This window comes from Meriones unguiculatus, chromosome 17 (genome assembly GCF_030254825.1).
Source record: "Meriones unguiculatus strain TT.TT164.6M chromosome 17, Bangor_MerUng_6.1, whole genome shotgun sequence".
Lineage (NCBI taxonomy): Eukaryota > Metazoa > Chordata > Mammalia > Rodentia > Muridae > Meriones > Meriones unguiculatus.
In genome coordinates, this window is record NC_083364.1 from 37,377,897 (window position 1) to 37,404,654 (window position 26,758).

The window sequence follows — 26,758 nt, forward strand, 5'->3', positions numbered from 1 at the left end:
GTCCCCGGGTCCCTTTGGGTAGCATGTGTCTTTTTAATAGTTATCCGTTCTTCCAACCCATGCACACGTCACTCCATTTTTTTATTAACTCTAATGTGAATGAATGTCTTACTGTGGACCATGTGTGTGCCTGGTTCCTGCACGGGTCAGAAGGCTGTACTAGATCCCTTGAACTAGAGTTACAAAGGGTTGTGAGCTGCCATGTGCTCTTCAAGAGCAGCCGGTGCTCGTAACTGCTCAGCCCTGTCTCTGGCCCCTCCATTCCTTTTTCTTCGTTTTTCTGTCTCTCTCTTTAAGTTTGGAAATCCCCTTTGTTATTGAAATTTATTTCTAAGTTGTTTGCTTGTGTTTTGATGTTGTTGTATACTGGATCATTTTATTTCTTTTTCAGAAGGCTTGCTGTTTGTGTATAGCACTGTACTGAGTATTTACAATATTAGGGTTTTTTTTTTAAATTTCTATTTATTTTTTTAAATCTCTGTGATTTTTTTTTTTTTTTTTTTTTAATTTTTGAGACAGGATTTCTCTGTGTAACCTTGGCTGTCCTGGACTCATTTTGTAGACCAGGCTGGTGTTGAACTCACAGCAATCCACCTGCCTCTGCCTCCCTGAGTGCTAGGTTATAACAGGTGTGAGCCACCGTGACTGGAGGATTTTCAAGACAGGGTTTCTTTGTGTAGCCCCTGCTGTCCTGAAACTCCCCCTGTAGACTAGGCTGGCCTCAAACTCAGAGATGTCTGCCTGCCTCTGCCTCCTGAGCGATGGGATCAAAGGCGTGTGCCACCCCACCGCCCAGCCTTAATTTTTATCTTTTTATTTGTGGAGGTCAGAGGGCAACTTTGTGATGTTTGTTCTCTTTCCACCCGTAATTGGGTTCCAGAGATTTAACTTAGGTCATCAGGTTCGTCTGGCAAGTGCCTTTGCCCCCTGAGCCATGTTGTGGGTCCCTATACATAATTATTTTCATGATATTTAATGGAACTTGAGAACACTCTATTTCCCTGTGTTTTCCTTACCGTTCTGTTTAATTTTCTTTGTCCCATTTTCCTCCCTGAAGAGCTGAAGCATTGTCAGCAGTGTTGACACGTTTTTTTTTTTGTTTGTTTGTTTTTTTTTTTTTTGTTTGTTTTTTTTTTTGTAAGTCGCAGGAAACAGAGGTATGAGGATTGGGAACTGAGGCCAGCCTGGGTTAGGAGATCTAGAACCTTCTTAAGAAAGAAGAGTAAGCAGAAACCAAACAAAAGCTGGGAGCCTTCCTCTTCCGTCTAGGGTGTACTTCCCCTGTCCTCTTTACAAAGCCTTGACCAGGAGACCAGTGGGTCTTTTAGGGACTAATTGGGTCATTCTCATTCAGAGAAAAATGCGTGAGCCTCAGGCTCTGCTCTTGGCCGGAGGCCATCTGCCCTGTTTCTGAGAGGAAGGGAAAGATGGGCAGGCAGCTCCACCACCCAGGGAGAACTGTGCTGCTGGTTCAAGGGGAGGAAAGGGAGGAGAGAGCAGTAGATTCAATCTCATCTGCCTTGAGTCCTCTCCCCCAGATCAGTGGGGTGGGAGGAGGGAGGTGTGCCCGGCTCTGAAGTTTCCTTCTAATACTAGCTTCTGACTTTTTTTTTTTTTTTTTTGTGGTTAGAAATATGTGTTGAATTAATTTTTAAAGGTGGTGGCATACACCTTTAGAAGCAGAAGCAGGCGGATCTCTGTGAGTTCGAGGCCAGCCTGGTCTACAGAGTGAGTTCCGGGACAGCCAGGGCTACACCGAGAAACCCTGTCTTTAAAAAGAAAACAAAAAATATTTGTTTTTAAAAAATGTATGTGCACGTTGGCTGTCCTTGAAGCAGGGTCTCTCAGGAACCGAGCCAGGCTGCTGGTCAGCAAGTCCCAGCGATCCTCCTGTCTCTGCTCCCCTACCAAGTGCTGGGGTTAAAGCTGTGTGTCTGGCCAGGCCAAGCTTCTTAGGGATTTGAACTCAGGTTCTCACTCTTGCACCTCTGCTGAGCCATCTCAACAGCCCCTGAATTAACCTGCCCTCCCTTCCGGCCTCCCATCCTTTGATAAGCTCTCACTGTGTAGCCCTGGAGCTAACTCACAGAGACCCTCTGCTTCCGGAGGGGGATAAAGGCATGCACCACCACACCAGCAAAACTTAAATGAGTTTTGAAAGAAGTCCCCCTATGTAGCTTAGCCAGCTGGGTGAATTCCCTGTGTGGCTAGGCGGGCCTAGCTCCTGATCTCCTGCCTCTCCCTAGTGACTAAGCCCAGTGCTTTCTGGTCGCCTAGCAGACACCGATAGGTTTTTCCTACTTGACCTGTTAGTAGATTTGCTGAATCAGTGGGTGTCCCTTTATCTTAACCAGCACAATGTGTTTTCTCTAAGGGGTGTGTGCTGGCTTCTTTGACTAGCTGCAGATTTTGATGAGATGGTATCTCAAGTAATTAGATTTAGGATTTTTTTTTAACATCTAAATTGATCTCTTTTTCACTTCCCCCTCTAATTATTGGGTGCTCTAAGTGTAAAAGAGCACTTTTCCTTCCTTAAAGGAGAGGCTATGATAACTTACAGGGAAAAGAGATGGAACACATGTGGGCCCAGCAGAAAAAGGCATCCATTTGGCAGAGACTTCAGAGACTGTATTAGCCTCAGCAAAGGAACCTTAACCTGAAATTAGCACTGGGGTCCTCTATAACCTCAGACCTGTTAAGGGAGTGACTCCCATTCTGTCGCTCCCCTAGACACTCAAAGGCGCCATTAGTAGTTGTTATTTTTTTTTTTAATTTAATTAAAAAAATTGTAGCCGGGCTCGGTGGTGCACGCCTGTAATCCCAGCACTTGGGAAGGCAGAGGCAGGCAGATCTCTGTGAGTTCAAGGGAAGGCTGGTTTACAAAGCGAGTCCGGGATAGCCAAGGCTACACAGAGAAACCCTGTCTCAAAAAACCAAAATAATTTTATTATAATTATAATTATGTATAATTATATATTATATTATAATTAGTGTGTGTGTGTGTGTGTGTGTTTAAATGCCTGCCAGACATAATGGCACATGCCTGGAACCTGCGTGCATGTGTACCCAAGAAGGCCAGGAGAGGGCATCCCCTTGGACTTGGAGCTACAGGTGGTTGTGAGCTGCCTGGGAGTGCTGGGAACTAAACTCTGGTCCCCTGGGGGAGCAGCAAGTGCTTCTAACCACCAAGCCATCCCTCCGGCGCCTGGCAACGATGTTTATAGCCAGAAACTAATTGACGTATCTTCCTCTTGCTTTGAAGGGCTCAACATATGCACTAGCGGAAGCGCCGCCTCGTGTGAAGAATGTCTGTTAATTCACCCCAAATGTGCCTGGTGTTCCAAAGAGGTAAGTGAGAGGGGGCGCACTTGGGGTGGGGTGGAGGCCCGTAGCACAGGAGTTTCCATCAAAAGCCAAACAGGCGCCGGCTCATTCGTGGCCCTGCAGAATTACATCTTCAGCCCCTCACCTCACCTCTCCTGTTCTTTTGGAGACAGACTCACCTTGTTGCCTGGGCTGGCTTTGACTTTGCTGCCTAGGGTTGGATTTGCAATCCTTCTACCTCCGTATCTCCAGTACCTGGGACTGTAGACCTGCACCACCAAACCCAACCCAAAGCTTTCTTTTCTGGGTTCCACCCTTCTTCTTTTGTTTGTGTGTGGTGCTGAGGACTGAACTTAAGACCTTGTGCATGCTGGGCAAGAGCTTTGGCCATTGAGCAATGTTCTGTCCTCGGCAGACTGGGTGGCTCACTGCGTCACACTTAACTTTCCTTGTTGGGGATTGAATTCAGGGCTTTGATCTACCACAGAGCCCCAGCCCACACATTCTGGTCTCTTTGCAGTGTTGGATGTTAATCATATTTTGGAGAAAACAGGCTTTGTTCTCTTTTTGTGTGAGAACTAATGAGGACTCAGCTATAGTCCCCTGATCTTTGGATAAGCATTCTGAGGAAGACCTGAGCTTGGAAAGTGAGTTTCTTGCATATCAATTGAAAGCAGGCCTTGGGCTGGTGGTGTAATGAGAAGTAAATACCATAATTTAAAATAATGGCTCTGCCTTTAAAGGAATTTAAAAAAAAAAAAGTTTATTCTGAGCCACTGTGGTCTGGGAACAAGGTTTCCAGTATGTTCTACCTGTCGACAAGTTAAATGAACTTTTTTAATCATAGAACAAAAGGAAGTCAGAGTTCTTTTTGCTGCTAACATTGGTGGGACTATTAGGCTCTAGAGCAAAGCTGCAGATCTCTTTTATAGGGTTCTTTTCCTATACTTTCATCTATCTATCTATCTATCTATATCTAATTTTTTTGTTTGTTGTTGTTCTTTTGAGATAGGGTTTCTCTGTGTAGCCTTGGCTGTCCTGGAGCTCACTCTGTAGACCAGGCCGGCCTTAAGCTCACAGTGATCCGCCTACCTTTGCCTCCCGAGTGCTAGGATAAAGGCCTGTGCCGCTTTCTTTTGTTTGTAAGACAGGCTTTGTGGTGGTCAGTATTAATTGTCAATTTGATAGAGTCTAGAATCACCTGAGAGATGGGCTCTGGGCATTCCTATGGGAAGTTCTCTTGATTGCATTAATTGAGTGAGGAAGACCCACCCACTGTGATTAGAACCATTCTCTGGTATCCTGGAGGCTAACTTGAGCTATACAGCCAGACCCTATATCCAAAGCTAAACAAGGGTTGAGAGATGGCTCAGGCGCTGAGAACACACACTACTTTTCCAGTTTTCTTGGTCAGTGTGTTATAGCTATGACGAGACACCGTGATCATGGCAACTCTTATAAAGGAAAGCATTTAATTGGGGCTGGCTTACCGTTTCCGAGGTTTAGACTGTTATCGGTGTGGTGAGAAGGAAGCCTGGTGGTCAGGTAGACAGGGTGCTGGAGAGTTCCTACAAGTCCTGCATCTGGATGGATAAGCCGCAGGACAAGAGAGGTGCTGGGCTTGGCTTGAGTATTTGAACCCAAAGCCCACCCCCAGTGACATGCTTCCTCCAACAAGGCCACAGCTCCTAAAATCACTCTCAAGTAGCACCACTCCCTAATGACCAAGTATTGAAATATTTGAGCCTTTGGGGGCCATTTCTATTCAAACCAGCACACCAGTTTTCCTTGCTTCCTTCCTTCCTTCCACCTGGATTTAGTGCTTACAAACACAAACATGGTACTTGGTTGCTAGGAAAATGACATCAGATCCACTAGAATATGTTTAGCACCAGATTTGCTGTCACTTTGCCATAAAACACGTCAGTAGAAGCAGGGAGGCATAGAACAAGCTTCATCTTATATTTGGTTCATGAGGGATATGTAGTTTTGAATAATGTTTTGCATGAACTGGGCACTTTAATATTCTCATTGTGAAATTTTAATATTTATCCTGGGCTCTGCCAGTGTTTGGGAAAATGGTCAATTTCTAAGCTGCTGCTGCTTCTTCTTCTTCTTCTTCTTCTTCTTCTTCTTCTTCTTCTTCTTCTTCTTCCTTCTTCCTTCTTCCTTCTTCCTTCTTCCTTCTTCCTTCTTCCTCCTCCTCCGCTGGGCTGGAAGTCACAGATCCACCTGCCTCTTCCTCCCGACTTCTGGGGTCACAGGCGAGTACCACCACACCCAGCTCAAGCGCCCTTGTCTTAAGGGAAGTTTTTAGATCACTTTTCTAAACTTTGTTAGAACCATGGGGCAACAAACCTTTCCCTTGCTAGTACAAGGAGGCAAGGCTTGTAGTTTGGGGCTAGCTCAGTCTCTCCAGTGTGTAGTCCGAGAGGGAGGACCAGGAGGTGACTTCTGAAGGTAATAATAGTCTTGTTTTACTGAGGCTATTTCCAGGGTCCCGGAGAGGTAGAGCAGCTTGTGCAAAACCACGCACACGTCAAAACTGGGCTAGAATTTGCCATCCTCGTTACTGGGCCTCGGGTTTTCTAGGTGACAGTGTGTCTCTGTACTATGTCTCTAACCAACGTGCAACAGCGTAACTAAACAGGTTACGCTGGGAAAGGAATCTTTATGCAGCCAGCCCTTTCCTGTTTGTAGTGTCTTTGTTACGAACCTTCTGGAACCATTTTTGGTTCTCTCTGACCTCCACGACAGATCCAGGTTCCAACGTGCCTGCTTCCTGCCCACTGCTGTCCCTTGCCCACCCTCAACACTTCTCTCACTGAGGGAACTACCGAGGCTCCTGAGTGAAAAGCCTACATAATCCCCACCCTGCTACCTCCCCTGGGGACTTCTTGCCTTTGCCAGCAGCTTCCAGTTGTTAGTAAGCAGTTCAAGGGAGGGGAGAGATGGCTCAGCACTTAAGAACACTGGCTGGTTTCCTGGGGGTTCAATTCCAGGCGCCTACATAGCAGTTCACCACTGTCTGTGACTCCAGTTCCAGGGAATATGACACCCTCACGTAGACATCCATGCAGGCAGAACACATTATATATACATAAGTCTCGTCTATTCTTTGAAAACTTTGCGTGATAGACCCATTCATCCATCTGGCCACCTGCCCGTTCATTTGTCCATCTGCCATGAGAAGGGAAACCTTCTCCACTGGAAACAGCATGGATTTAATCATCGCTGTATCCTTCTCACTCACAGTGCTCCTAGCCCATGATAATTGCTCCCTCCGTAGGTGGCAGTTGAAGGATTTCGTTGAATGACTGCTTGTTACCTGCCGAGTTCGGGTTCTGACCTGCCCTTTGCCTTTGTGTCTTTAAGTACCTCTGTATCATAACCTTTCCCTATCCTTATCTCCTCTAACCTGGCTTACTGTGTTTTAGTGCCTGCTGCCAATTAAGTCATTCATACCCAGTGTCCTTCCGGGGTTGGGGCAGGAATTCATATTTGATAAAAGAGGACTGACTGCTAAACAGACACAGAGTTAGGCAAAGTTTAAATCCCAGCTTTGCCATGATTTATTCTTTGTCTGAGCCAGGGCCTTTTGTAGCCCAGGCTTGTCCTGACTCGCTGTGTACCTTAGGGTGATCCTCCTCTGATGATCCTATTTCTACCTCCTAACCCGGAGGGGATATCAGCCCATCAGTCTGTCTGTTTAGTGTCTTATGACGTAGTCCAGGCTATCCTAAAATTCAGCCATCTGCCTCTGCCTAAGGGGTTTCAATGCCACCCAAGGTGTGAGGTGTTTGAATGCCACCCAAGGCCACTGTTAATTTCTTGAAACATAGAATGAAGGTGGCATCACCCAGCACCTAGCCTTCTTGGATCGTCACGAGGTTAGGGCAGGTCTTACGGATTATCTGAACCTTCCAAATGGCTGAATGAGTCGTCCAGCAGATGACCATTGTCACCTACGAGCATATTCTGGTGAAATGGGTAGTGGGTTCTGGGAGCCAGGGTCTGTTTTGACTCTCAGTGTCTTCCTTTCTTCAACAATACTTCCCAAAGTCTCACCTGGTATTGACAGCGAATAAGTTGTTCTGATGGACACATTTTTGGTCTAGTCCATACATGGGGTCCCTAGCTGGCCCACTGGGTGCCCTCTCTGCTTGCACAGAGTCTCATTCTTGGCTGTACTGGAATGCAGCTTCCCATCTCTGGGCTGAGCTGTCCCTGAGCATGGATTGTGTTTTGGGATGCTAGGGCTGGAGAATCCCGGAATGGTTTTGATCTAACTTGTGCCTTAGTGAGGCCGAGTAAGAACGGCTTGTGCCTTCTTAACCACTTTCTGGGATGCTGTCAGGAGCCAGGCCTCTGCCAGGAGCATGTGATACATGAGTGTCCTCAGAACTGGTACCCAGTGGACAGCCTCGGTGGATCCTAGCCAGAGTTAGCCAGAGTGGCTTTTTAATGTGTTTTCCAGACAGGATCTTACTTAATCTGTAACCCAGACTGCCCTTGAACTCAGATCCTCCTTCCCCAGCCTTTATGCCTGCTGGGATTATAATGTGTGCCGGGCCCATCCTCTATCACCACCTGCCTCATTCCTTTGTTAATTCTAGAACACATTCCCCAGGGGTCGTCTGTTAGGGGGACCCTGTCTCTGATTTGACACTCACTGTGACCTAATGTCCAGCTGTCCAGTATTCTTCCGTAGGAACTGAGTCGGAGGCCGCCCGGGTCCTGTCTCCCTTCGTGCTTCCTGCTGGCTCTCTGCCTGTCCTGCAACATGGCCCTGTTCACCCTGGCCTCCTTGACTTTGCTTCCTGTGCTTTCCCGGGGGCTTCAGCCTTACTCTCTCTGCCTTTAGCACCAGCCTCTCCAGACCCTTTCCTTCTCAAAGACTGGTGTGCATGCTGCCCTCTGTCTTCCCCTGCCTTACCAGTGTCCACACGGCCCCATATCTGTCCTCATGGCATACTCCCTCAACCTGTTCTGGCACACCTGACCCTGAGCCTCTTAGAACACTTACACACTTTGTCCTATACAGCATGGGACACACAACAGACACCAGCAGTTTATTATCTGCCCTAATAAATTTGTCTATCACCTTTTTTTTTTTTTTAATTTTTATTTTTTCAAGACGTGGTCTCTGTGTGTAGCCCTGGCTGTTCTGGAACTCATTCTAGTTTTGTTTGTTTTTGCTTTGTTTTGTTTTGTTTTTTCGAGACAGGTTTCTCTGTGTAGCCTAGGCTGTCCTGGACTTGCTTTGCAGACCAGGTTGGCCTTGAAGTTATAGGAATCTGCCTGCCTCTGCCTTCCCAAGTGCTGGAATTACAGGCGTGTACCACTGAGCCTGCCTTGGAACTCACTCTGTAGACCGGGCTAGCCTTGAACTAGGAGATCCACCTGCCTCTGTCACCTTAGTGTTTGGATTAAAGGTGCACATTTTTAATTAATTAGTTCCTAATCACTTAATTAAATAATTATTAACTTACTTAATATCTAATTGATTAACAATATCTAATCAATTAACAACCAATATATAGACAATAAGTTAATTATTAATATAATTAATAATTACTAATGGTTAATTAATAACTAATTTAAAACTAGTGAAGACTAAATAATAAATAACTAATAAAATAAATAAATAAAAACTAAAGGTGGTGACTACCTGGCATCTGTCACTTTTTAAATGTGAATTTTGGTCTTCCCTCAGTAAGTTTAACAACCCTGCCAAGGATGAGAGTGGCAGCCTGGGGGCAGCCCACATTCCCTCCACTTGCACTACACTCTCTAAAAGCTCACACTACTATGCCCAGCTACAGTGAGAAAGGGGAGATAGTATGGCTGTGTGCCAGGAACCAAAGGGGAAGGAGTTGGGTGGCCCAGTGGTCTGCGCCCTGGGCAGGCAGGCCAGTGTAGCCTGCAGGAGGTCAGGCTGAGGATGCTCCCAGGAGGACACGGGCCAGGTTTGGGAGGGTTCAGGGAGCATGGGCAGGTTACTAGGGTATGACGGTGTGAGGTGATGTGACCATGGACAGTACGAGGCGACTGGGACTTTCTGGAGAAGGGCTGAGCCAGGCAAGGCCGCACCGTGGGTCTGAAGTCCTATGGGAAGGCAGTGATTTGCGTGGGTGGGAAGAGTTCAGAAGTGGAAGAAGATTGGTGAGGTCTGAGCCAGCCAGGGGTCAGGGGTTAAGTGGAGTTGGGAGGATAAGGGGGTGAGCTGGAGTGGGGGTGCCCTTGACCTTGGTCTTGGTGAGGTTGGAAAGGAAGAATGAAGGAGTGGTTAGGACAGCAGAGAGGTTGAAGTACGAGGGAGACAGGTAGGAAGCAAGATGAATGTTTTTGGGACATGATGGTGGCAGGAAAGGTAGAGAACCCTTTCATTTTTTTATTTTTATTCTTTTTTAAGCTAGGGAAGGAATGAAACACATACACACTGAAAAGAAAGCAAAAATAAAAACAACCCTTTAAACAGTGTTTGGCCAACTCCCAGTGAAATGAAACGGTTCAGACAGGAAGCCATTAAGAGCGTCCTTAAAAATTGTGATAAAGAGCCTGAAGTGTAGCTCCTCACAGTTGATGGCTTCTTGTGGTAGGGCAGAACGGACTCCATTTTTTTTAGGGGCTGTCCACTGGGTGTGCGACCATGTTCCAATGAGTATATGGGCAGTGCAAATTGTGCTTGCTGGGTTTTGGTTTTGTTTTTGTTTTAAGGGTGAGATGGCGAATCTGGGAGGGAAGGGAAGCAAGTGTGATTGATGTGCATTGTACAAAATCCCCAAATATTAATAATAAAAACATTAGGTTGGGGAAAACAAACCAACCAACAAACCAAAAAAAAAAAAAAAACCTCCAAAAACAGTGTTTGGCCAACTCGCGATGAATTGTATATTCATTACGAGAATCTGTGCTGGGGCAGAGTGGTTCCGAATCAGAACACAGAAGTGAGTGGAGTCATCTTGGTCTACCGTGGCTGCCTCACAAATATTTGTGCACTGAATTAAATGAGCCAGTTGGAAGCTGTCAGAAGGCTTTCTCCAACCCCCCCCCCCAGGCAGGAAGCTGGCATGGCAGTGAGTTGCTGGCACCCACCACACATTCTGGTTTGTCATCAGTTACCATCCCCCAGTGCACAAGGCGCTGCCAAGCTAGAGTGCAGCTTGTGCTGGTCGGAGGGTCTGGCCTCGCTGTACCCAGCAAGCAAGGCCAGCTCCTCAGAACAGACAGCAGCCCTCCAGCACTCTCGCCTGCTGGACACTGCACTTTTTCCCTTTTCAGCCCAAGGCTTGGTCTCGCTGGGCTCCTTTCCTCCTGTATTCTTCCTTTCTGGGGGCTGTGGTTTCTGTCTTTCTCACCATTCCAGAAAAAAAAAAAAATCTACCCTTCCTTCAAACATCTCTCTTCAGCCATAATGAATAGCAATGTTTTGAGATAGTACAAAGATGGCCGGACATAAACAGAAGGGCCTGAGCGCTCTGGCCTTGATCGCAGCCTGTGGAGCTGGCCTTGAAACTGGGAAAGGGATTTGATTGGTGGAATGTACAGGGAATGAGTTTCTGTTGCAGCAGCAGAGAGCACCCTTGAAGTGACCTCCGTGTGGCAGGTGCCTGAGGGAGGGGAGCCCGGTATGGTGACTTGCCAGTTGAGATTAGAAGCACTCCCTCTCCTTTCTTTGATCATTATAGCACAGTTTAAGGAGGACTTGGACTCCCATTTCTGTTCTGGTAGCACTGTTGATCCCTTGCCAGTAACCTAGGCTCTTCAGGAGTCCTTAGGGGACTTTGATCAGGGTGATTCCCTGGGGAGTCCTTGACAGGTGTTTGTTCCCATACTAGAACAGTGAGCAGCTGCAGCAGCCATGCCGTCGCCACTGGAAGCTCTCACTGAATCAGTTTTCTCTCTTTTCTGAGTTGTGGTGAGTCCTTTCCTAATTCCTTAGTGGTCTGTGCCTCTCTGTACCTTTTGGCCCCATCAAGAAAGTGTTTGACAATGGGTGGTGGTGGGGGGGTGGAGGCGGCAGTGGCAGTGGTGGTGGCGCATGCCTTTAGTCTCAGCACTTGGGAGGCAGAGGCAGGCAGATCTCTAGGAGTTTGAGGCCAGCCTGGTCTACAAAGTGAGTTCCAGGACAGCCAGGGCTGCACAGAGAAACCATGTCTCAAAAACAGAACAAAACAAAACAAAATGATCAAACAAACAAACTGGAAAGAGTTCGTGTCCTTCAAGTTTGATGGGTGGTAGGAGGATCCCTGCAGAACTTCTCAGACTCTTGAGCTCCGTCAGTTTCCTGCTGCAGGATTCAGCAGTGGCTTTGGGTACAAAGAGCACTGAACCTGGGCCCAGATGTCAGGGGACGAGATGAACTCAAAGTTCTTGGGTGAATTGAGATGTTTGGATCTTGGGTCTTTCGAAGAGGGAGGGACGGGCACCGGGTGATTATATACATACACTTTGGAACAGGACAGCTGGACATTTGGAATGCCCAACACCTGGCAGGGCTGGATGTGAGGTCTCAGGGATCTGAAGCTCCTGAGATGTCAGACTGGGAAGAGCACTTTCTCCATCATGAGTGTCTTCTTTCAAGAGAAGGCTCAGAGGTCATGAGCCTGTTAAGTACTCTTGCAGAGTGTCGGAGTTCCGTTCCCACCAACATCGGGCTGCCCACAAGTTCCTGTAAAGTCCAGTTTCAGGAGTCCCGAACTCTGTCGGCACCTGTTCTCACATGTGTGTACTGTAAGCCCCATACACGTAACCAAGGTAACATTTAGAAGGTTTTATAATGCACCTTCATTCACAGAGATCTAGCTATTGAGATATTTTCTTCACTTATGTAATGATTTTACACCTGGAAGGTCATAAAGATCACACCAGCCTCTGGTCGCTGTGGCTTTGGTTTCCTCTCTTTAAATATCCATTTGTCCTTTTTCGGAACTAAACAAACAAACAAAAAACTAGGAAGGAGCTCAAGAAAGCAGAGATCTTAGGCTTCGTTAAGGGTTAAGCTCTGCTGGGTTTTGACTTCCTCTGGCCTCCGTCCTCTGAGGCTGCTGCCTCAGTTCCCAAATAAACTTGTCCTTTATTAAAAACAAAAAACAAAACACCCCCAAAAAACTAAAACAGCAGTTATGTATAAAATCCCTAGAAAAGCAGAAATAAAAATAACCATATGGAGCCGGGAGAGAGCGTTTGGCTTTACTTCTTTAAAATACTACATGCATGCTGTGTGTGATGGGTCATGCCTATAATCTTAGCAGTAAAGAAGAGGAGGCAGGAGGATTGCCACAAATTTGAGGTCAATTTGGGCTAAAACAAGAACAAATTTTAAAATCTTGTTGACTTTTTTTTTTTCCCCTAGACAAGGTCTCACCATGTAGCCCAGGCTGGCCTTGAACCCAGAGATCCACCTGCCCTTGCGCCTAAATGTTGGGATTATAGACATGGGCTACGATGCCCAAGGCTCTTCTTGACCTTTACGCTTGACGTCCCCCCCCCCCCCCAGATTCTAAAAGTCATTGATTGGTCCTAGAATGGCCACACCCTTGATGGAGGGTGTTCCCCACCCCATTTTTAAGCTTCTGCCAATAGTCTGGCGTCAACCACAGCAGCCTAGGGATACTGACTCATCGGAAGCTTTGCATCCTTACTGATGGCCAGCCAGACAGGGATTATGTGGCCTGGTGTCAGTATCCACCTAGCTACAGAAGGGAGAGCAGCCTGGGCTTACTCTGTTGTTAAATAGCCTTTCCTGTTCGAGCGCTTGCTTTAGCACCAAGCCCTGGATTCCATCCCTTACACCCTGTAAATCAAGTCGGTCCCGGTGCTTGGGAGATGGCAGTGGAAGGATCAGAAATTAAATGTCATCTTAGGCTACACAGTAGGTTTGAAAGCAGCCTGTGCTACACGCTCATGCCTGCAAACAAACAAACAAACAAACAAACAAAAACAACCACAATTTAAAAGCTAGACCCCTTCCTCAAAAATCACCTACACAGGTAACATAGTTTCTAGCAAAATCGATTTCTCATTTTAAAATTAAGGCGTCAAATTCTTGGTGATCTGTATTAGGTTTGCTCATGTGTAGCTTTCTCCCAAATCCAATTTAGGAACCAGACTCCCCAATCTCAATCTTCCTCAGATTCTCTTACCCCTTTCCTCTTCCTTTTTTTCTTTATGGTTTTTGGAGAGAAAGTCTCATGTTGCCCAAGTTGGCCTCAAACTTGATTAGTAGTTGAGGCTGGTCTTGAACTCCTGGTCCTTTGCCTCCTGCCTCCTGAGTGTGGGAAGTGTCACGAAAACTCTCTTGTCAGTATTTCTTTCCTGTAAAAAAACATCAGTACAGAGGACAAGGAAAGTATTTCTATTCTCATTTTGTCCTGATGCAGAGAAGATTGTATTTTCTGCCCTGCTAATTCCTCCCACTCTTGCTTCCTGCCCCTCCTACCCAAACCCAGTGCAGAGGGATCATGTACATGCCAGGCAGTTGCCGAACTACACCCCAGTTCTTTGCCCTCATAGTGTAAGATGCCTTGGATTTTTGCTTCCTCTTCCTGTTTGTTCTAGATAACCCTTGAAGTGAGTGAAATGCTGTATTTTTCTTATGGTTCAGGTTTACCAGATTGTAAGATTATATTGTCAGAGAAGGCGGCATGTATGTCTTATAGACCCCCTTCTTTTGAGTATTTTCTTTCTTTTGTAAAATTTTATATGCATTGGTGTTTGGCCTGCAGGTGTATCTGTGTGAAGTTGTTGGGTCTTCTGGAACTGGAGTTGTGAGCCACCCCATGGTTGCTGGGAATTGAACCTTGGTCCCCTGGAAGAGCAGCCAATCTCTGAGCCATCTCCACTCCTGAGTGTTTTCTTAGGAGAGAAGCCGTCTGCAGGGTGGTGGTGGCACATGCATTTCATCCTAGCACTGGGGAGGCAGAAGCAGGCTGATCTCTGGGTTTGAGGTCAGCCTGGTCTGCACAGCAAATTCTAGGACGAATATCATAATAATGATTATGCCACTGAAACATACCTGGTATAAGGGAATTTATTTGTGAGGGGAGGGGAGAGGAGTTAGGGGCGGATGATTGGACATGTAGACAGGCAGACAGACAGATGGAGACAGAGCCACGAGGGCAGAGAAGGACAGAGAGAAAACGTGGGGATTGAGGGAGAACAGAGAGAAAGAGACGGAGAAACTGAGAGAAAGAGCTTGGGGTGGCGGACGGGGTCCTTTTATCTGGCATACGCGGTGATGGCAGGTGATGACGTAAGAAATTGAAAGGCAGGCTAGTGGGACCGCCTGCACACTACAGCAAGGGCTACACAGAGGAATCCTGTTTTGAAAAACCAACCAACCAAACAAGCAAACAAAACAAGACTTCTAGGAGCATACTGCTGACGTTCTGTATTTGCGCAGATGGCCCCATGTTGCTCTTGTGAGTGGCCATGTCCCTTTTCCGTTTTCCTCTCTCCTTTCCCTCTTTCTCTGAAGAACACTGGGGTCTAAGCCAGGTCTTAGACATGCTAGGCAAGCATTCTTTACACCAAGTTATAACCCAGCCAGTTTCTTCTTACGGTGAATATTATAATCACTGAAATTGACAGTGAAAGCAGTCGTTTTTCTATGCTTACGTTAGTTCACGACGAGCCTGGGTGGCCAGAGCTTTAGTCAGTCTTCTTAGTCCTCATGAGGCGTTTGGGTTGGGATTACCCCTCTCTCCAAAAAATGGAGCACAGAGTTTCAGGCTCCACCCTGATGGCTGCCTGCTTTTGCCTCTCTTTCTCTACCCAGTACCTTGGCAGCCCGCGGTCCATCACCTCCCGGTGTGACTTGATGGCAAACCTCATCCGGAATGGCTGTGAAGGCGAGATCGAGAGCCCGGCAAGCAGCACCCGGGTCCTTCGGAGCCTACCCCTCAGCAGCAAGGGCTCCAGTGCCACAGGCTCTGACGTCATCCAGATGACGCCTCAGGAGATTGCAGTGAGCCTGCGGCCAGGTGAGTCTGTCTCAGGATGGGTTGGGTGCTGTGGGCTCAGAAAAGCCCGGTGGGTGGGTGGGAAGTGCTAAAGTGGAAAATGGGCTTGATTGAGCTCAGAGCCTGGAGATGGGAATGGGATGAAAGGCTCTCTCCAGGAAGCACAGTGCGAGGCTGCTGGAGATGAGGCCTGGTGGAAGGCCTTGGCTATATGTGTTTTTAAGGATTGTAGTGGAGGCCGTGCCTTCATGCATGAGGTGTACCCTGGGGTTCCACCGTCAGTTCTGCAACAAACAGAGTGAACAAACGAACCTCAACCCAAAGCAATGATAAAAACTCAATATTGTAGCAGTAGATGTGTGTGTATAATAGAATTATGATATATATTATATAATTTTCCATTTATGCCTTTTAAAAATAGTTCTTTTTATTGTTTTTAATAATGTGTGTATCTAAGCATGTGCATGCATGCACCTCAGAGGCACAGGACGGATCCCCTGGACATGGATTTCCAGGAGGTTGTAGGCTGCCTATCGTGGTCCTGGGAACTGGACTCAGATCCTCTTTTAGTTTCTCTGCAGGGATGCTACCAGATGTCAGCCACTGAGCCATCTCTCAGCCCACATTTAAGCCGCCTTCTTCTTCTTCTTCTTCTTCTTCTTCTTCTTCTTCTTCTTCTTCTTCTTCTTCTTCTTCTTCTTCTTCTTCTTCTTCTCTGTCTCCTCCTCCTCCTCCTTCTCCTTCTTTTCTTCTTCTTCTTCTTTTTTTTTTTTTTTTTGAGGCGTGCACTCACTATGTAGCCCTGACTGGCCTACAGTTTGCTGTTGTAGACCAGGCTGTCCTGGAACTCACAGAAATCCACCTGCCTCCAGAGTCTTGGCATTAAAAGCACCTCTTAGTTATCCTTAAGCGTACAATTCAGTCGCCATGTTGTGACATCATGACTATTTCCACACTACCTTATCTCAAACAGAAGCCGTCCACCTAGTAGAGAATGTTCCACCCACACTTACTCCTAAGCCCCGATGTCTACTTTTGTCCCTGTGGATTTGCCTATTCTGGTGATCTCCTGCAAGTAGCATACGGTGTTTGTCCTTTGCTGCCACTTAACACAGCATTTTCAGGGTTCACCAAACTAGAGCGTGAGGCAGAATTTCCTACATCTCAAGGCTGAGTGATACTCCATTGTATATCATTCACGGTGTCACATTTTGTTTGTCCACTCATTTGTTAGGGGACATGGAGCTGTTGCGATTTTTTTCGCTATTGTGAACCACGCTGGTTTTATTTCTAGACGCATGCTGTCAGACTTACTCCCTACTCAAAGCTTCCCCTTCCACCCCCTGTCACCAAAAAAGTTTGTTTTTGAGAGTGTCTCATGTAGCCCAGGTTTGCCTCAAACACACTCTGTAGATGAGGATGACCTTGAACTCCTGATGCTCCTGACCCCACCTCCTCAGTGCTAGAATTACAGATTATACAATTATGTCGTTCTGGGGACTCAGCCCGGGGGCTTTGTGCCCCTAACCTAGGCTGTTGAGCTAGTTTAGCCGTCCATCACTTAATGTCTGTCCTGCGTATAGAATCTGTGCATGTCGAGGACTCTGTGCCTGTGGCTAACCTGGGAAGCCCGGCTTTGTTGGGTGAGGCACGTTTCCCACTTGCATTGCTACCTAGCCCACTGTCTATAACGCTTGGCCATAGCTGTTTCTTGATGGCTACTTAGAGCTCAGGGCAGCTTGAAGCAGGAGCCAATTATGAATTTGGTTGGCCTTCCTGAGTTGTAGCCCTAGCTGGTCCCCTAGCCTGGAGGTCCTCGGCTTTACAAGGTCCTCATTCTTCACTGAAGTGCTCAGAGCCTTACATAAGACTGCCGTCTAAAAGAGCACATGGGACACGCCTTTGAGCCCAGCACTGAGAGGCTGAGGTGGGCAGATTTCAGGCAAGTCTGGTCAATGTACAGTTTCAGGCCTGCAGCGGCTATATAGTAAGACTCTGTCCCAGAAAAGCAAAAACAAAAAGAACTATAACAATAAAAGACAAACAGAAGAGAAGCAAACAACAAACAATGAAAAAGGGGAGCGAGCTTTCAGCAGTTAAAGTCATCATTTTTTTTTAAGGATAATGATTAGTAGTCAAAGTTACCTGTGCTCCAGGATGGGATCTGGTATGGACTGTGTGGAATGTTAGGTAGCACAGTGTAATGGCACACAGGCAAGCCTTCCTCAGAGCTCTTTGTTGCTGTGGCTATTCTTAGTTCGCGGTTCTGTGACCACACGCTGGTTTAGAATGAACCTTGAGTCACCAGGCGCTGGAGGAACGTTTGGTTTTATGTGTTCTGATTAGTGTGAGGCCCAAACAAAAGGCATGTACAGGTTGGCCCAGGTGGATGGAGAAGCCGGGATGACAGAATTTAGTCACGCATCCTGCTAACTCTCATGTAGTTTCTAGTAGTAGGAAGAAAGGAAGGATAGTTTCCAGTGTTACTCAGTGAGTGCAGTGGCAGGCTGGTCTGAGGGAGGGCCCAGACACACTCATAGATAAGTTTTAGAGGCAAGAGCTGAAGAAAATTGGAATTCCTAAAGTTCCGGAATCATTGTGAATATATTTCTAGAGACAGAAGTACTTGAAACAATAACGTCTTTCAAAGTTTTGAAAACACAGTTTTAATGTATTATAAAGAGAAATAGGTGAAACCCTCCTTTATGGGGAGAGGGGAGATAACTGTTGCACTTAGAAAAAAAAAATCTCAGTTTCCTGAGTGCATTCTTGCCTCCAGGGAGCTCTTCCGTTCTGGAGAATGCTGTCAGATGTTCGAGGATTAGCTAGTCCATTCTACAGTCATAGCATTGCTTTCATGTTTTCTCCATAGCCCCGGCCCCCCTTGCCTCATAATAAGCATTTGTTGAGTGAAAGGGAACCTTGCACAAGACTAGCCAGGGACAAGCCTCAGCATAACTTGAAAGACACCCCATGAAGGCCAGGTTACCATCCATGGTAGGTCTGTTGGAGAGGAAAGGAAGCTGGGTGGTAGGAGGCAGGAAGAGAGAAATGGAGAAGGAGTTCCTCACTGCTGCTTATACTTCCTCTTCCTCTTCTTCTTCTTCATCTTCTTTTCCTTCTTCTTCAAGAATTTTCTTTAAAGAAAGATTATTTATTTAATTTTGTTCTATGTGCATTAGTGTGAGGTGTCAGAATCCCTGGAACGGGAGTTACAGACAGTTGTGAGCTGCCATGTGAGTGCTGGGAATTGAACCCTGGTCCTTTGGAAGAGCAGTCAGTGTCTTAACCACCGAGCCATCTCTCCAGCCTCCCTCACTTATTCTTAAAAAAATTTTTTTTTTAATTGCATGTTGGTTTGGACAGGTGGTTTGGCCATGAAAAGTTGCTTTTATTTGCTTGCCGTGGTGCTGTGGTGCTCTTATCCCAACACTCGTGCGGCAGAGGCAAAGCGATATCTATGGGTTCGAGAATAGCTTGGTCTACATTGGAAGTTGCAGGCCAGCCAGGGCTATATAGTTAGTTATACCCTGTCTCAAAAACAATTCTGTCTGTCTGTCTGTATGCCAAGTGCACATATGCGCAGATGTCAGAGACAGTATAGGGAGCCTGTTCTCTGCTTCTCGCACAGGAATCCCAGAACCAAACCCAGGTTGTTGTCTTTTCAGCAAACTCTTACCTGCTGAGCTATTTCTCTGGACCTTCGTCATCATCATTATTGTTATCATCATCATCTTATATGTGTAAATGTTTGCCTACATGTATATCTTTGCACTGTGTGCATGCCTGATGCCTGCAGACACCAGAAGAAGGCTTTGGATCCCCTGGAACTGGAGTTAGAGGTGGCTTTGAGACACCATGTGGGTGCTGGGAATCAAACCCAGGACCTTTGGAAAAGCAGCCAGTGCTCTTAACCACTGGGTCATCTCTTTAGCCTACTTCCATTAAAGATTTTTTTTATTATGTTTTTGTGTGTGTGTTTGTTTCTGTATATGAGAGAGAGAGAGAGAGAGAGAGAGAGAGAGAGAACACCTTTTTTGTGCCTCTTTTTCCCTTTCCACCATGTGACCAGGACCTGAGGTCAAACTCAGGCCCTCAGGGGCAGAGGCAGTGATAGCATCCTCAGAGCCATCTTACTTGGCCTTCCTTCTTTAGTTCTTTAGAAGGGTTTTAAAACTGTTTCTCAAATTGAGATATAATTCACATATCACAAGTGCTACAGTCTTAAAATGTTCAGGTCACTGGTTCTAAGTCTACTATGAAGCTGGGCAGCCAGCAGCCCTGTCTCATTTCAGGTTGTTTTTACACTGGCAGTTTGAATCTAACAAGCAAAACTTCCTCTTCTAAACCAGTTTTCATCTCTCTGTGATGGTGCCTGTCAGTTACATAACACGGGGCCTGTAATCCATCTGTGTTGTAAAATGTATTTTTTCCTGAAGTTTTTGTTTGTTTGGTTTGGCTTTTGGTTTTGTTTGTTTGTTTGGTTTGTTTTTTCGAGACAAGCATTTCTCTCTATAGCCTTGGTTGTACTGGACTTACTCTTTAGACCAGACTGGCCTCAAACTCACAGAGATACACCTGCCTCTGCCTCCCAGAGAACTGGGATCACAGGTGTGCGCCACTGAGCCCAGCTTCTTTCTGATGTCTCTGAACCGTGTAGCTCGAGTTGTCCTGGCATTTGTGACTTTTCTGCCTTAGCCCTCCCAAGGCAGGTACTGCCACATCCTGTTACTTCATCCTTTCTGTGGCCAAATGATGCTCCATGTGGTTAGGCTATGCGTTAGCTGATGAACTATTTCCACTGGGTAATTTTGAACATTCATGTACAAGTTTTTTGGGGGGCCATATGTTTTCAATAATTTTGGGTCTATAGCTAGGAGTGGAATTGCTGGATCGTATGGTAATTCAGTGTTTAACTTTCTGAAGAACTGCCAAACTTTAAGCAGGGTTTTGTATAAATACAAGGATCATGTTTTCCATTTTATTTCAACACTGGAAACTGTATGTTAGGATAAGAATTTTTCTAAAAACCCTTAACAAAAGGCATGAAATTCTTAGGCTATGCATTTTAAGTAAAACTTACTGAGATAAGCAAAATCAAGAGGTAGATTTCAAACACTGGGATGCTGAAGGTTTCTTTGAGTTCTTCACCTTAAACTCTTAGTGTCTTCAGTATCTTTAAAAATATTATTATTGTTGTTGGTATTTGTGCACACATGATGTGTGTATGTGATGTGCAATGATGCATGTATGGAGGCCAGAGGATACCTGGCTGACCTGGAACTCACTATGGAGGCCAGGCTAGCCCGGAACCTATAGAGATCCACCTGCCTCTGCCTCCCCAGCGCTGGGATCAAAGGTGTGTGCCACCACACCCAGGCAGGGGACAACTTTTACTCCAGACTGATGATCTGAGTTCAGTTTCCTGGAAATTATATGAAGAACTGGGCGTTGTGGTGCACTTACGTAACCTTAGCGTTGCTATTCTGAGATAGGAAGTGGAGACGGGAAAATTGTCTACAAGTTTGCTGGTTAGCAGCCAGGAGTATACGGGCAAAGCTGGAACAAGAGAGACCCGGCCACTAACCAGAGTGGAAGGCAAGAACCAGCTCTGGAAAGCTGTCCTCTGACATGCACACATGCACGCACGCATGTGCTCTCTCTCTCTCTCTCTCACACACACACACACACACACCCCACTCATTTCTTTGAAGATGGCAGGAGTCTTTATTTGTTAAGATCCTGCCTTGTCTTGACTTGTGAACAAAGTCAGTCTTCTTGGGGTTCTGTTCTCCGTCTAGCCCTGTTTACCATCTGATGCGAGTTCCCATGGACAAAAGGGAAGTTGCCTTATTAAAGGGAAGGTAGAGAAAAGAAAGTGTTAAAATACCTTCCAGGCCTGGTGGCTCCTTAGTACTTGATTAGAGGGAGAGCCTGTACTTACAGCAGAGCACTGGCAGGGGTCCCGGGCTCCACACGGGCACACTGGGTGCTTTGAAATAAGGAAACCATGGTAGGAGAGGGGCCGCTGGGGGCGGGGTGGGGATCCCCATTCTCCCAGGTGCACGTGATCAGCCCCTCTTTGTAGTTCACTTTATTGCATTTCTCTGAACATTCCGATGGTCCTGAGGTGAGGATTATGCGGAATACCCCCCAGAGAGAAGATGTTCAAACCTGTAGGGCTCCCAGGGCTGAGAGGGAGACTGTGCAGGAGCTGGGAGGAGGGGTATAACAAATTCAGGCATGTTGTCACCGGAGGCAGGCACGTACTGGCCCTGTTGGTTAAGGGTGAGGTCTGTCCACCTCCCCACCACCATCCCCCGCTTAGGCCACCATCAGCTCAAGTCTCAGGCAGTGGAAGACAGCAGCTTGCTGGGAAAGTGTAGAAGGGAGGAGTGGGTCCAAGCCAAGTCACACCCAAAGATGGGAAAGATGCTGGGACTTGGCCAAGTACCCCGCACACGGCCGGGGGACCACCAGCCTCTACGTCAACCAGAGAACCGGAGAGACCACGCTCGCTGGGCGGCTGGTGTGGTCGAGGCAGAGTTTCGTCTACGCCAAGAGAACGAGAGTGGCCGACCCGCAGGAACTGCTGACGGAACACATTCCCTGCTCACCAGAGCACATGCGGGAGGGCGTGACACCTAAAGTCTCCCACGTAACGGGTGGTTGGTTCGACACGCCCCGTCGCACCCTCCCTGTCCGCAGAACTGGGAGAAACGCTCCATTTAATATTTGCAGCGTCCTGTGGAAGAGGTGGAGGCGGTCATCCACTCTCTCCATGAGCCATTTCCCCCTAGGATTCAATGCCAGGATATTGCCCACTCCCCAGTGCCAGGCAGAGGCAGCTGTATGTCATACCTCACTTCCTCCTTTGCCTTCGTTTCTGGAGATTTTGGAGTTAAATTTCCATGCCTGACGCTGTAGCCCAGTTAAGTGGTAGTTCCTGGAAACATTTTTTCTCCTTTTTTTTTTTTTTTTTTTTTTATCCCCACACGACTTGCTTTAATTTAAAATTGATTTTTAACTTTTGGAAGCCTTGGAGCCAAAGAGTTCCTTGTGTGAGAGCATCGGTATTTATGTACATTATTGGTTCTAATCACCGCTATGATTAATGTCTTCTCCCCTCAGGGAAGCTGAAACTAAGCCGCAGATTGAAAGGAACTGGGGGCCCTGCCGAGCCCTTGGTCACCAGGCCTGGGTTCAAAGCTGGCTGTCCCACCTCCCAGCCTGGTACTGCTCAGTCCAAGGCTGCCTCTCGGCTTCCCTGAAGCCAAGCCGCTTCTCCGTCTGTTAGTTAACTGCAGGCCTCAGGAAGGTCGTAGTACATTCTGCACAGGAGAAGATGGAGGAGGAGGGCGGGCAGGTGACCCTGTGAAGAAGGCGTGGATCTGGACAGAAGAGGCTTGGCCCAGCTGTGGTCTGCCTTCTTGTGTAAAGGCCAACTCGGGGTGCACACAGGTGCACACACCTACCTTTTCCAAGTTCGTTCCTAACTCCCCACCTCTCCTCCACCATGATAGGCAACCATGCAAGGAGTCCCCTGTGAAGATGTGCTGGGTCTGGCGGGTGGGAGCCACAGACACACTGGAGCAGTTCGGAATTCCCGCTGGAGGAAATCTTGAATGGTCTTCTGTCTGAGTCAGACTGTGATGGTTTTTAAAAATAGGCTCACGCCAACAGGCGACCCAAACCACATCAGTGTGGAAGCAGCTGGAACAATGCTTACCAAAACAACAGCAAACAACAAACCAAGTCAGGAGACGCATGCAGCCTTGCCACTCCGACTGCAGATAGGAGTTGCAATCATAGTGCTTCGTTTGTGCAAGCTCTTACATTCTAGAGCCTTGCTGTCCCCACGGGAGTGCATGTCAGCCTCAATAAAGGCTCTGAGCCTCACTGTTTTCATCTCATACTTAGGTAAACCTAGGTCCAGGTTGCACCCTTGGTCCAGATATTGGAGTATGTCTTCCCTCCAGTGGGAGCAGTAGAGGGAGCACGGAGGATTGGGTTCTGTGTCTTATTGTGTGGAGGAATAGCTGGTCCTCGCCAGCCAAATGTGGACCCTTGGTGGCGCAGGCACTTGGCTTCTTGAATCTCTAAATACACATGAAAAAAAATGTACCCAGATTTCAAATGCTCTGGAACTGGGCTGCCCCAGGCCAAACAGGACATCTAGTGCCCTGACAGGCCAGTGAGCTGACAGACAGTTACCTGAGGAGAGCTGAACTTTGAAGTCAGTCCTCAGTGGTTTGTGTTTTGAAATGATGGCATGATTTGGGGATGTTTTATCCCTCAGTTAATTTCCCGACTTGCGCCTCTCTCCAAACCCTGGGGTTAGGGGTGGGGTGAGGTATTTGGTCTCCTTGCTCCCTCCCTTTAATTAATTCCCCCTTTCTGCACCTGTTGGCTGTCTTCCTATAAAACCCAAATGACTTTCTCTCTTATATTTGGTACACAACCCGGTAGTGTCTTTTCTCTTTTGCTCTTCTTTTTTTAATTGCTAAAAATACCACGTGTCCTATATATACATAGTGTGTGTATATTTTCTTAACACTTTTATAAATGTGTTTAATGAATTTTGGTATTTTTACGCATCCCTTCCCTTCCAGTTGCCTTCTTTTACCCCTTCCATTGGATCTCTTCTTCCTACGTTTCCTTTATATTCTCAGGCCTGTAGTGTGTGCGTGGGTGTGGTCTTTGTGCGCAAATGAAAGGAGTCCCATTACGAAATCTGGAGGTAGGCTAGAGCCCAGCCATCTTCAGGGTTCCTCCTGTCTCTGCTTCGCACAATGGCGATGTTACAAACTGTGCTAGGCCACACTTATTTCCTCGGCCCCAAGTTACTGCCTTCATTAGCTGCTTTGTCACGTGCCCTCCCTGACTTTTACACCCCCACCCTCATCCCCAGTTCTCACTCGTGGCCACCCCCTCTTGTTAATGCCCTGGCTGGCTGTTGCACAGCCTGTCTGGACCAGGCCTACTGTGTGGTGGTGGGCTGCCTTCAACCCAGGTTGCATGGGCGTGCGTGGCTTGCGGTGACAGTTCCCCACGGGTCTCTTTTGATGACAGACAGGACTCTACCACACTTCCTCAGACACACCGACACAGGTGTCAGCCAGGGCTTCGCTCTCGGCCCCATCGGCTCTTCAGACGCTGCACTTCTGAGGAAAGTCTTGTTAGTGGTGCACGGTCACTCAAGAAGGGCAGTTGTCTTCATTTTTTCGTGCGGTCGGACAAGCCCAGGGCCAAGACAAGCGCTTCACAGCGTAACCCCTCCGCTGTGGGGAAAAGATCTTTGAAGTGAGAACCTACCGTTTTACCCCAGCGAGCCACAGCACCTCTAACCTGGGTGACCTCTCCTGGCGCAGGTGACCAGACCACCTTCCGGCTGCAGGTGCGCCAGGTGGAGGACTATCCCGTGGACCTGTACTACCTGATGGACCTCTCCCTCTCCATGAAGGATGACTTGGACAACATCCGGAGCCTGGGTACCAAGCTCGCTGAGGAGATGAGGAAGCTCACCAGTAACTTCCGGCTGGGTTTCGGGTCTTTTGTGGACAAGGACATCTCTCCTTTCTCCTACACGGCACCGAGATACCAGACCAACCCGTGTATAGGGTAAGTGGCAAGATAACATTCTCCGGAGGGCTGGGACAAAGTAGTGGGGAAAATGAGCCCACAGAAAAGGCTAGTTTAGGGGGGATGTTAGGCTTAGGTAGTTAATGATTAATAAGGTCAGGGAAAGACCAGGAAAGTGCAAAGACTATTTTCTCTGTCCGCAGTAACTGGTGTGCTCTAATAAATGCGTTTAGGAGTTGGGGAGATGGCTCAGCTGGTCACACAATTGCTGCACGTCATGAGTAGCTGAGTATGGAAGGGTCAGGCTCTTTAGTGTGCTCATAATCCCAACAACTGGGGAGGGGGAGATCCTTGGGGTTTTCCGGCTATGAGCCTCACAGAATTTGTGAGGTCCAGGTTTAGTAGAAGACTGTCTCAAGGGGAGAATGATTCAAGAAGATGCCTGATACTCATCTCTGAGGTTTACACGCCTGTGCACACATATGTGTGTGCGTAACCACAAACAAATACATACTTCAAAAGGATAATTGCATTCAGAAATTTTCCCTGTTTATGCTAACAGGTATAATTTACTTCCATATAACTAAATGGAAACGCTGTTTATTTTATTTTTTTTTTTTGTTTAGTTTTAATTTGCTTGTTTGTTTGTTTTGCTTGGTAGACAGGTAGCAGCCCTGGCTGTCCTGGACTCGCTCTGTAGACCAGGCTGGCCTCAAACTCACAGATCCGACCGCCTCTGCCTCCCAAGTGCTGAGGTTATATATAGGTGTTTGCTCTCTTTTGCCTACCTTCCTGTTTTAAAGGAAGGAGGTTTTGTTTGTTTGTTGTTTCTTTTTAAATATAATTCACGTGCATGAGTTAGAAATAGTTTTACGAGTTATCAGTAAACAGGAGTTTAAAATTTCTTATACAAAACAAATCCGGAAGTTTATACTGGCCAAACTTACTGTAGGCTTATTTCCTGCTGATCTGTAAGTCTGGGGGGGGGCGCTCCTGATCTGAGTACACCTCTTCTCAGGGACAGAGACCCCTTCCGCACATGGCTTCAAGCTCACTCTCACCCTGCCTAGAGGGCTGTACCTTAAATGGGATTGTCTGCTTTCCAAACTCTTTTTTTTTTTTTTAATTAATTAATTAATTTTTATTTCATGTGCATTGGCGATTTGCTTGCATATATGTCTGTGTGAGGGTGTGTAACGAGGAAAAGAAGCAACAGGACTGACTAGTAAGCAGGCTGAACTGAAGTTGACCCAATGGCGATGGGGTTGGCTTCTCTCTTTCCCAGTGTCTCCAGTGATACGTGAGATGTCAAGGTTTCGAGGGACAATGGTGACTGAAAACTTCCAGCCTCTTCTTGACTCATTTCCACATTTGACCTCAGCCAGTCTGTGGAATATAAGGCCCAACATGGTCACCAGGTGGGAAAGAACTAAACTTTCAGTTCTTCCCACTAAGCATCAGACACCATTCATGCTGTTAACAAATGGACACTTTACTGAGATTATCTCATTCCATCCCGAGCTGGCCTCCTCAGGTGCCTGAGGCTTCTAAGCCATGTTTACAGATGAGGAAAGTGATGCCCACAGAGAATAAATACCTTTATACAGATCGCTAAGGGGTAGACTAACCAGAGTCCGTATTCTCACTAACACAATGACATTTTTTCCTCATCCGAGATACTTTATCTGAGGCTACCTGACGGTGTGCACGCCCATGCTCCCACGAGCCCACCAGACTTTCCCCTGTCTGCAGTGAGAAATCCCCAAACCTCCGTGGTTAAACATCTACAGAGCTTGTCCTCATTTGTACGAAGTCTGAGGACGGCTGAGCAGTGCTTGGCGCCTCTCTGTCAGGGATCCAGGCTTCTTGGTGTTGAGATACCGGTT

The 26,758-nt window shown here is 47.1% G+C and overlaps 1 protein-coding gene across 2 annotated transcripts in view; it reads left to right on the forward strand.

The window, feature by feature from the left end:
- Positions 1-26,758, forward strand: part of Itgb5 (integrin subunit beta 5) — a 107,305-nt gene that overhangs the window by 12,611 nt on the left and 67,936 nt on the right. For both annotated transcript variants that reach the window (XM_021640288.2, XM_021640289.2), the window contains exons 2-4: positions 3,263-3,348; positions 15,107-15,311; positions 24,662-24,911. In XM_021640288.2, the coding sequence (XP_021495963.2) occupies positions 3,263-3,348; positions 15,107-15,311; positions 24,662-24,911 (541 nt within the window). The remainder of the gene's footprint in view (positions 1-3,262; positions 3,349-15,106; positions 15,312-24,661; positions 24,912-26,758) is intronic.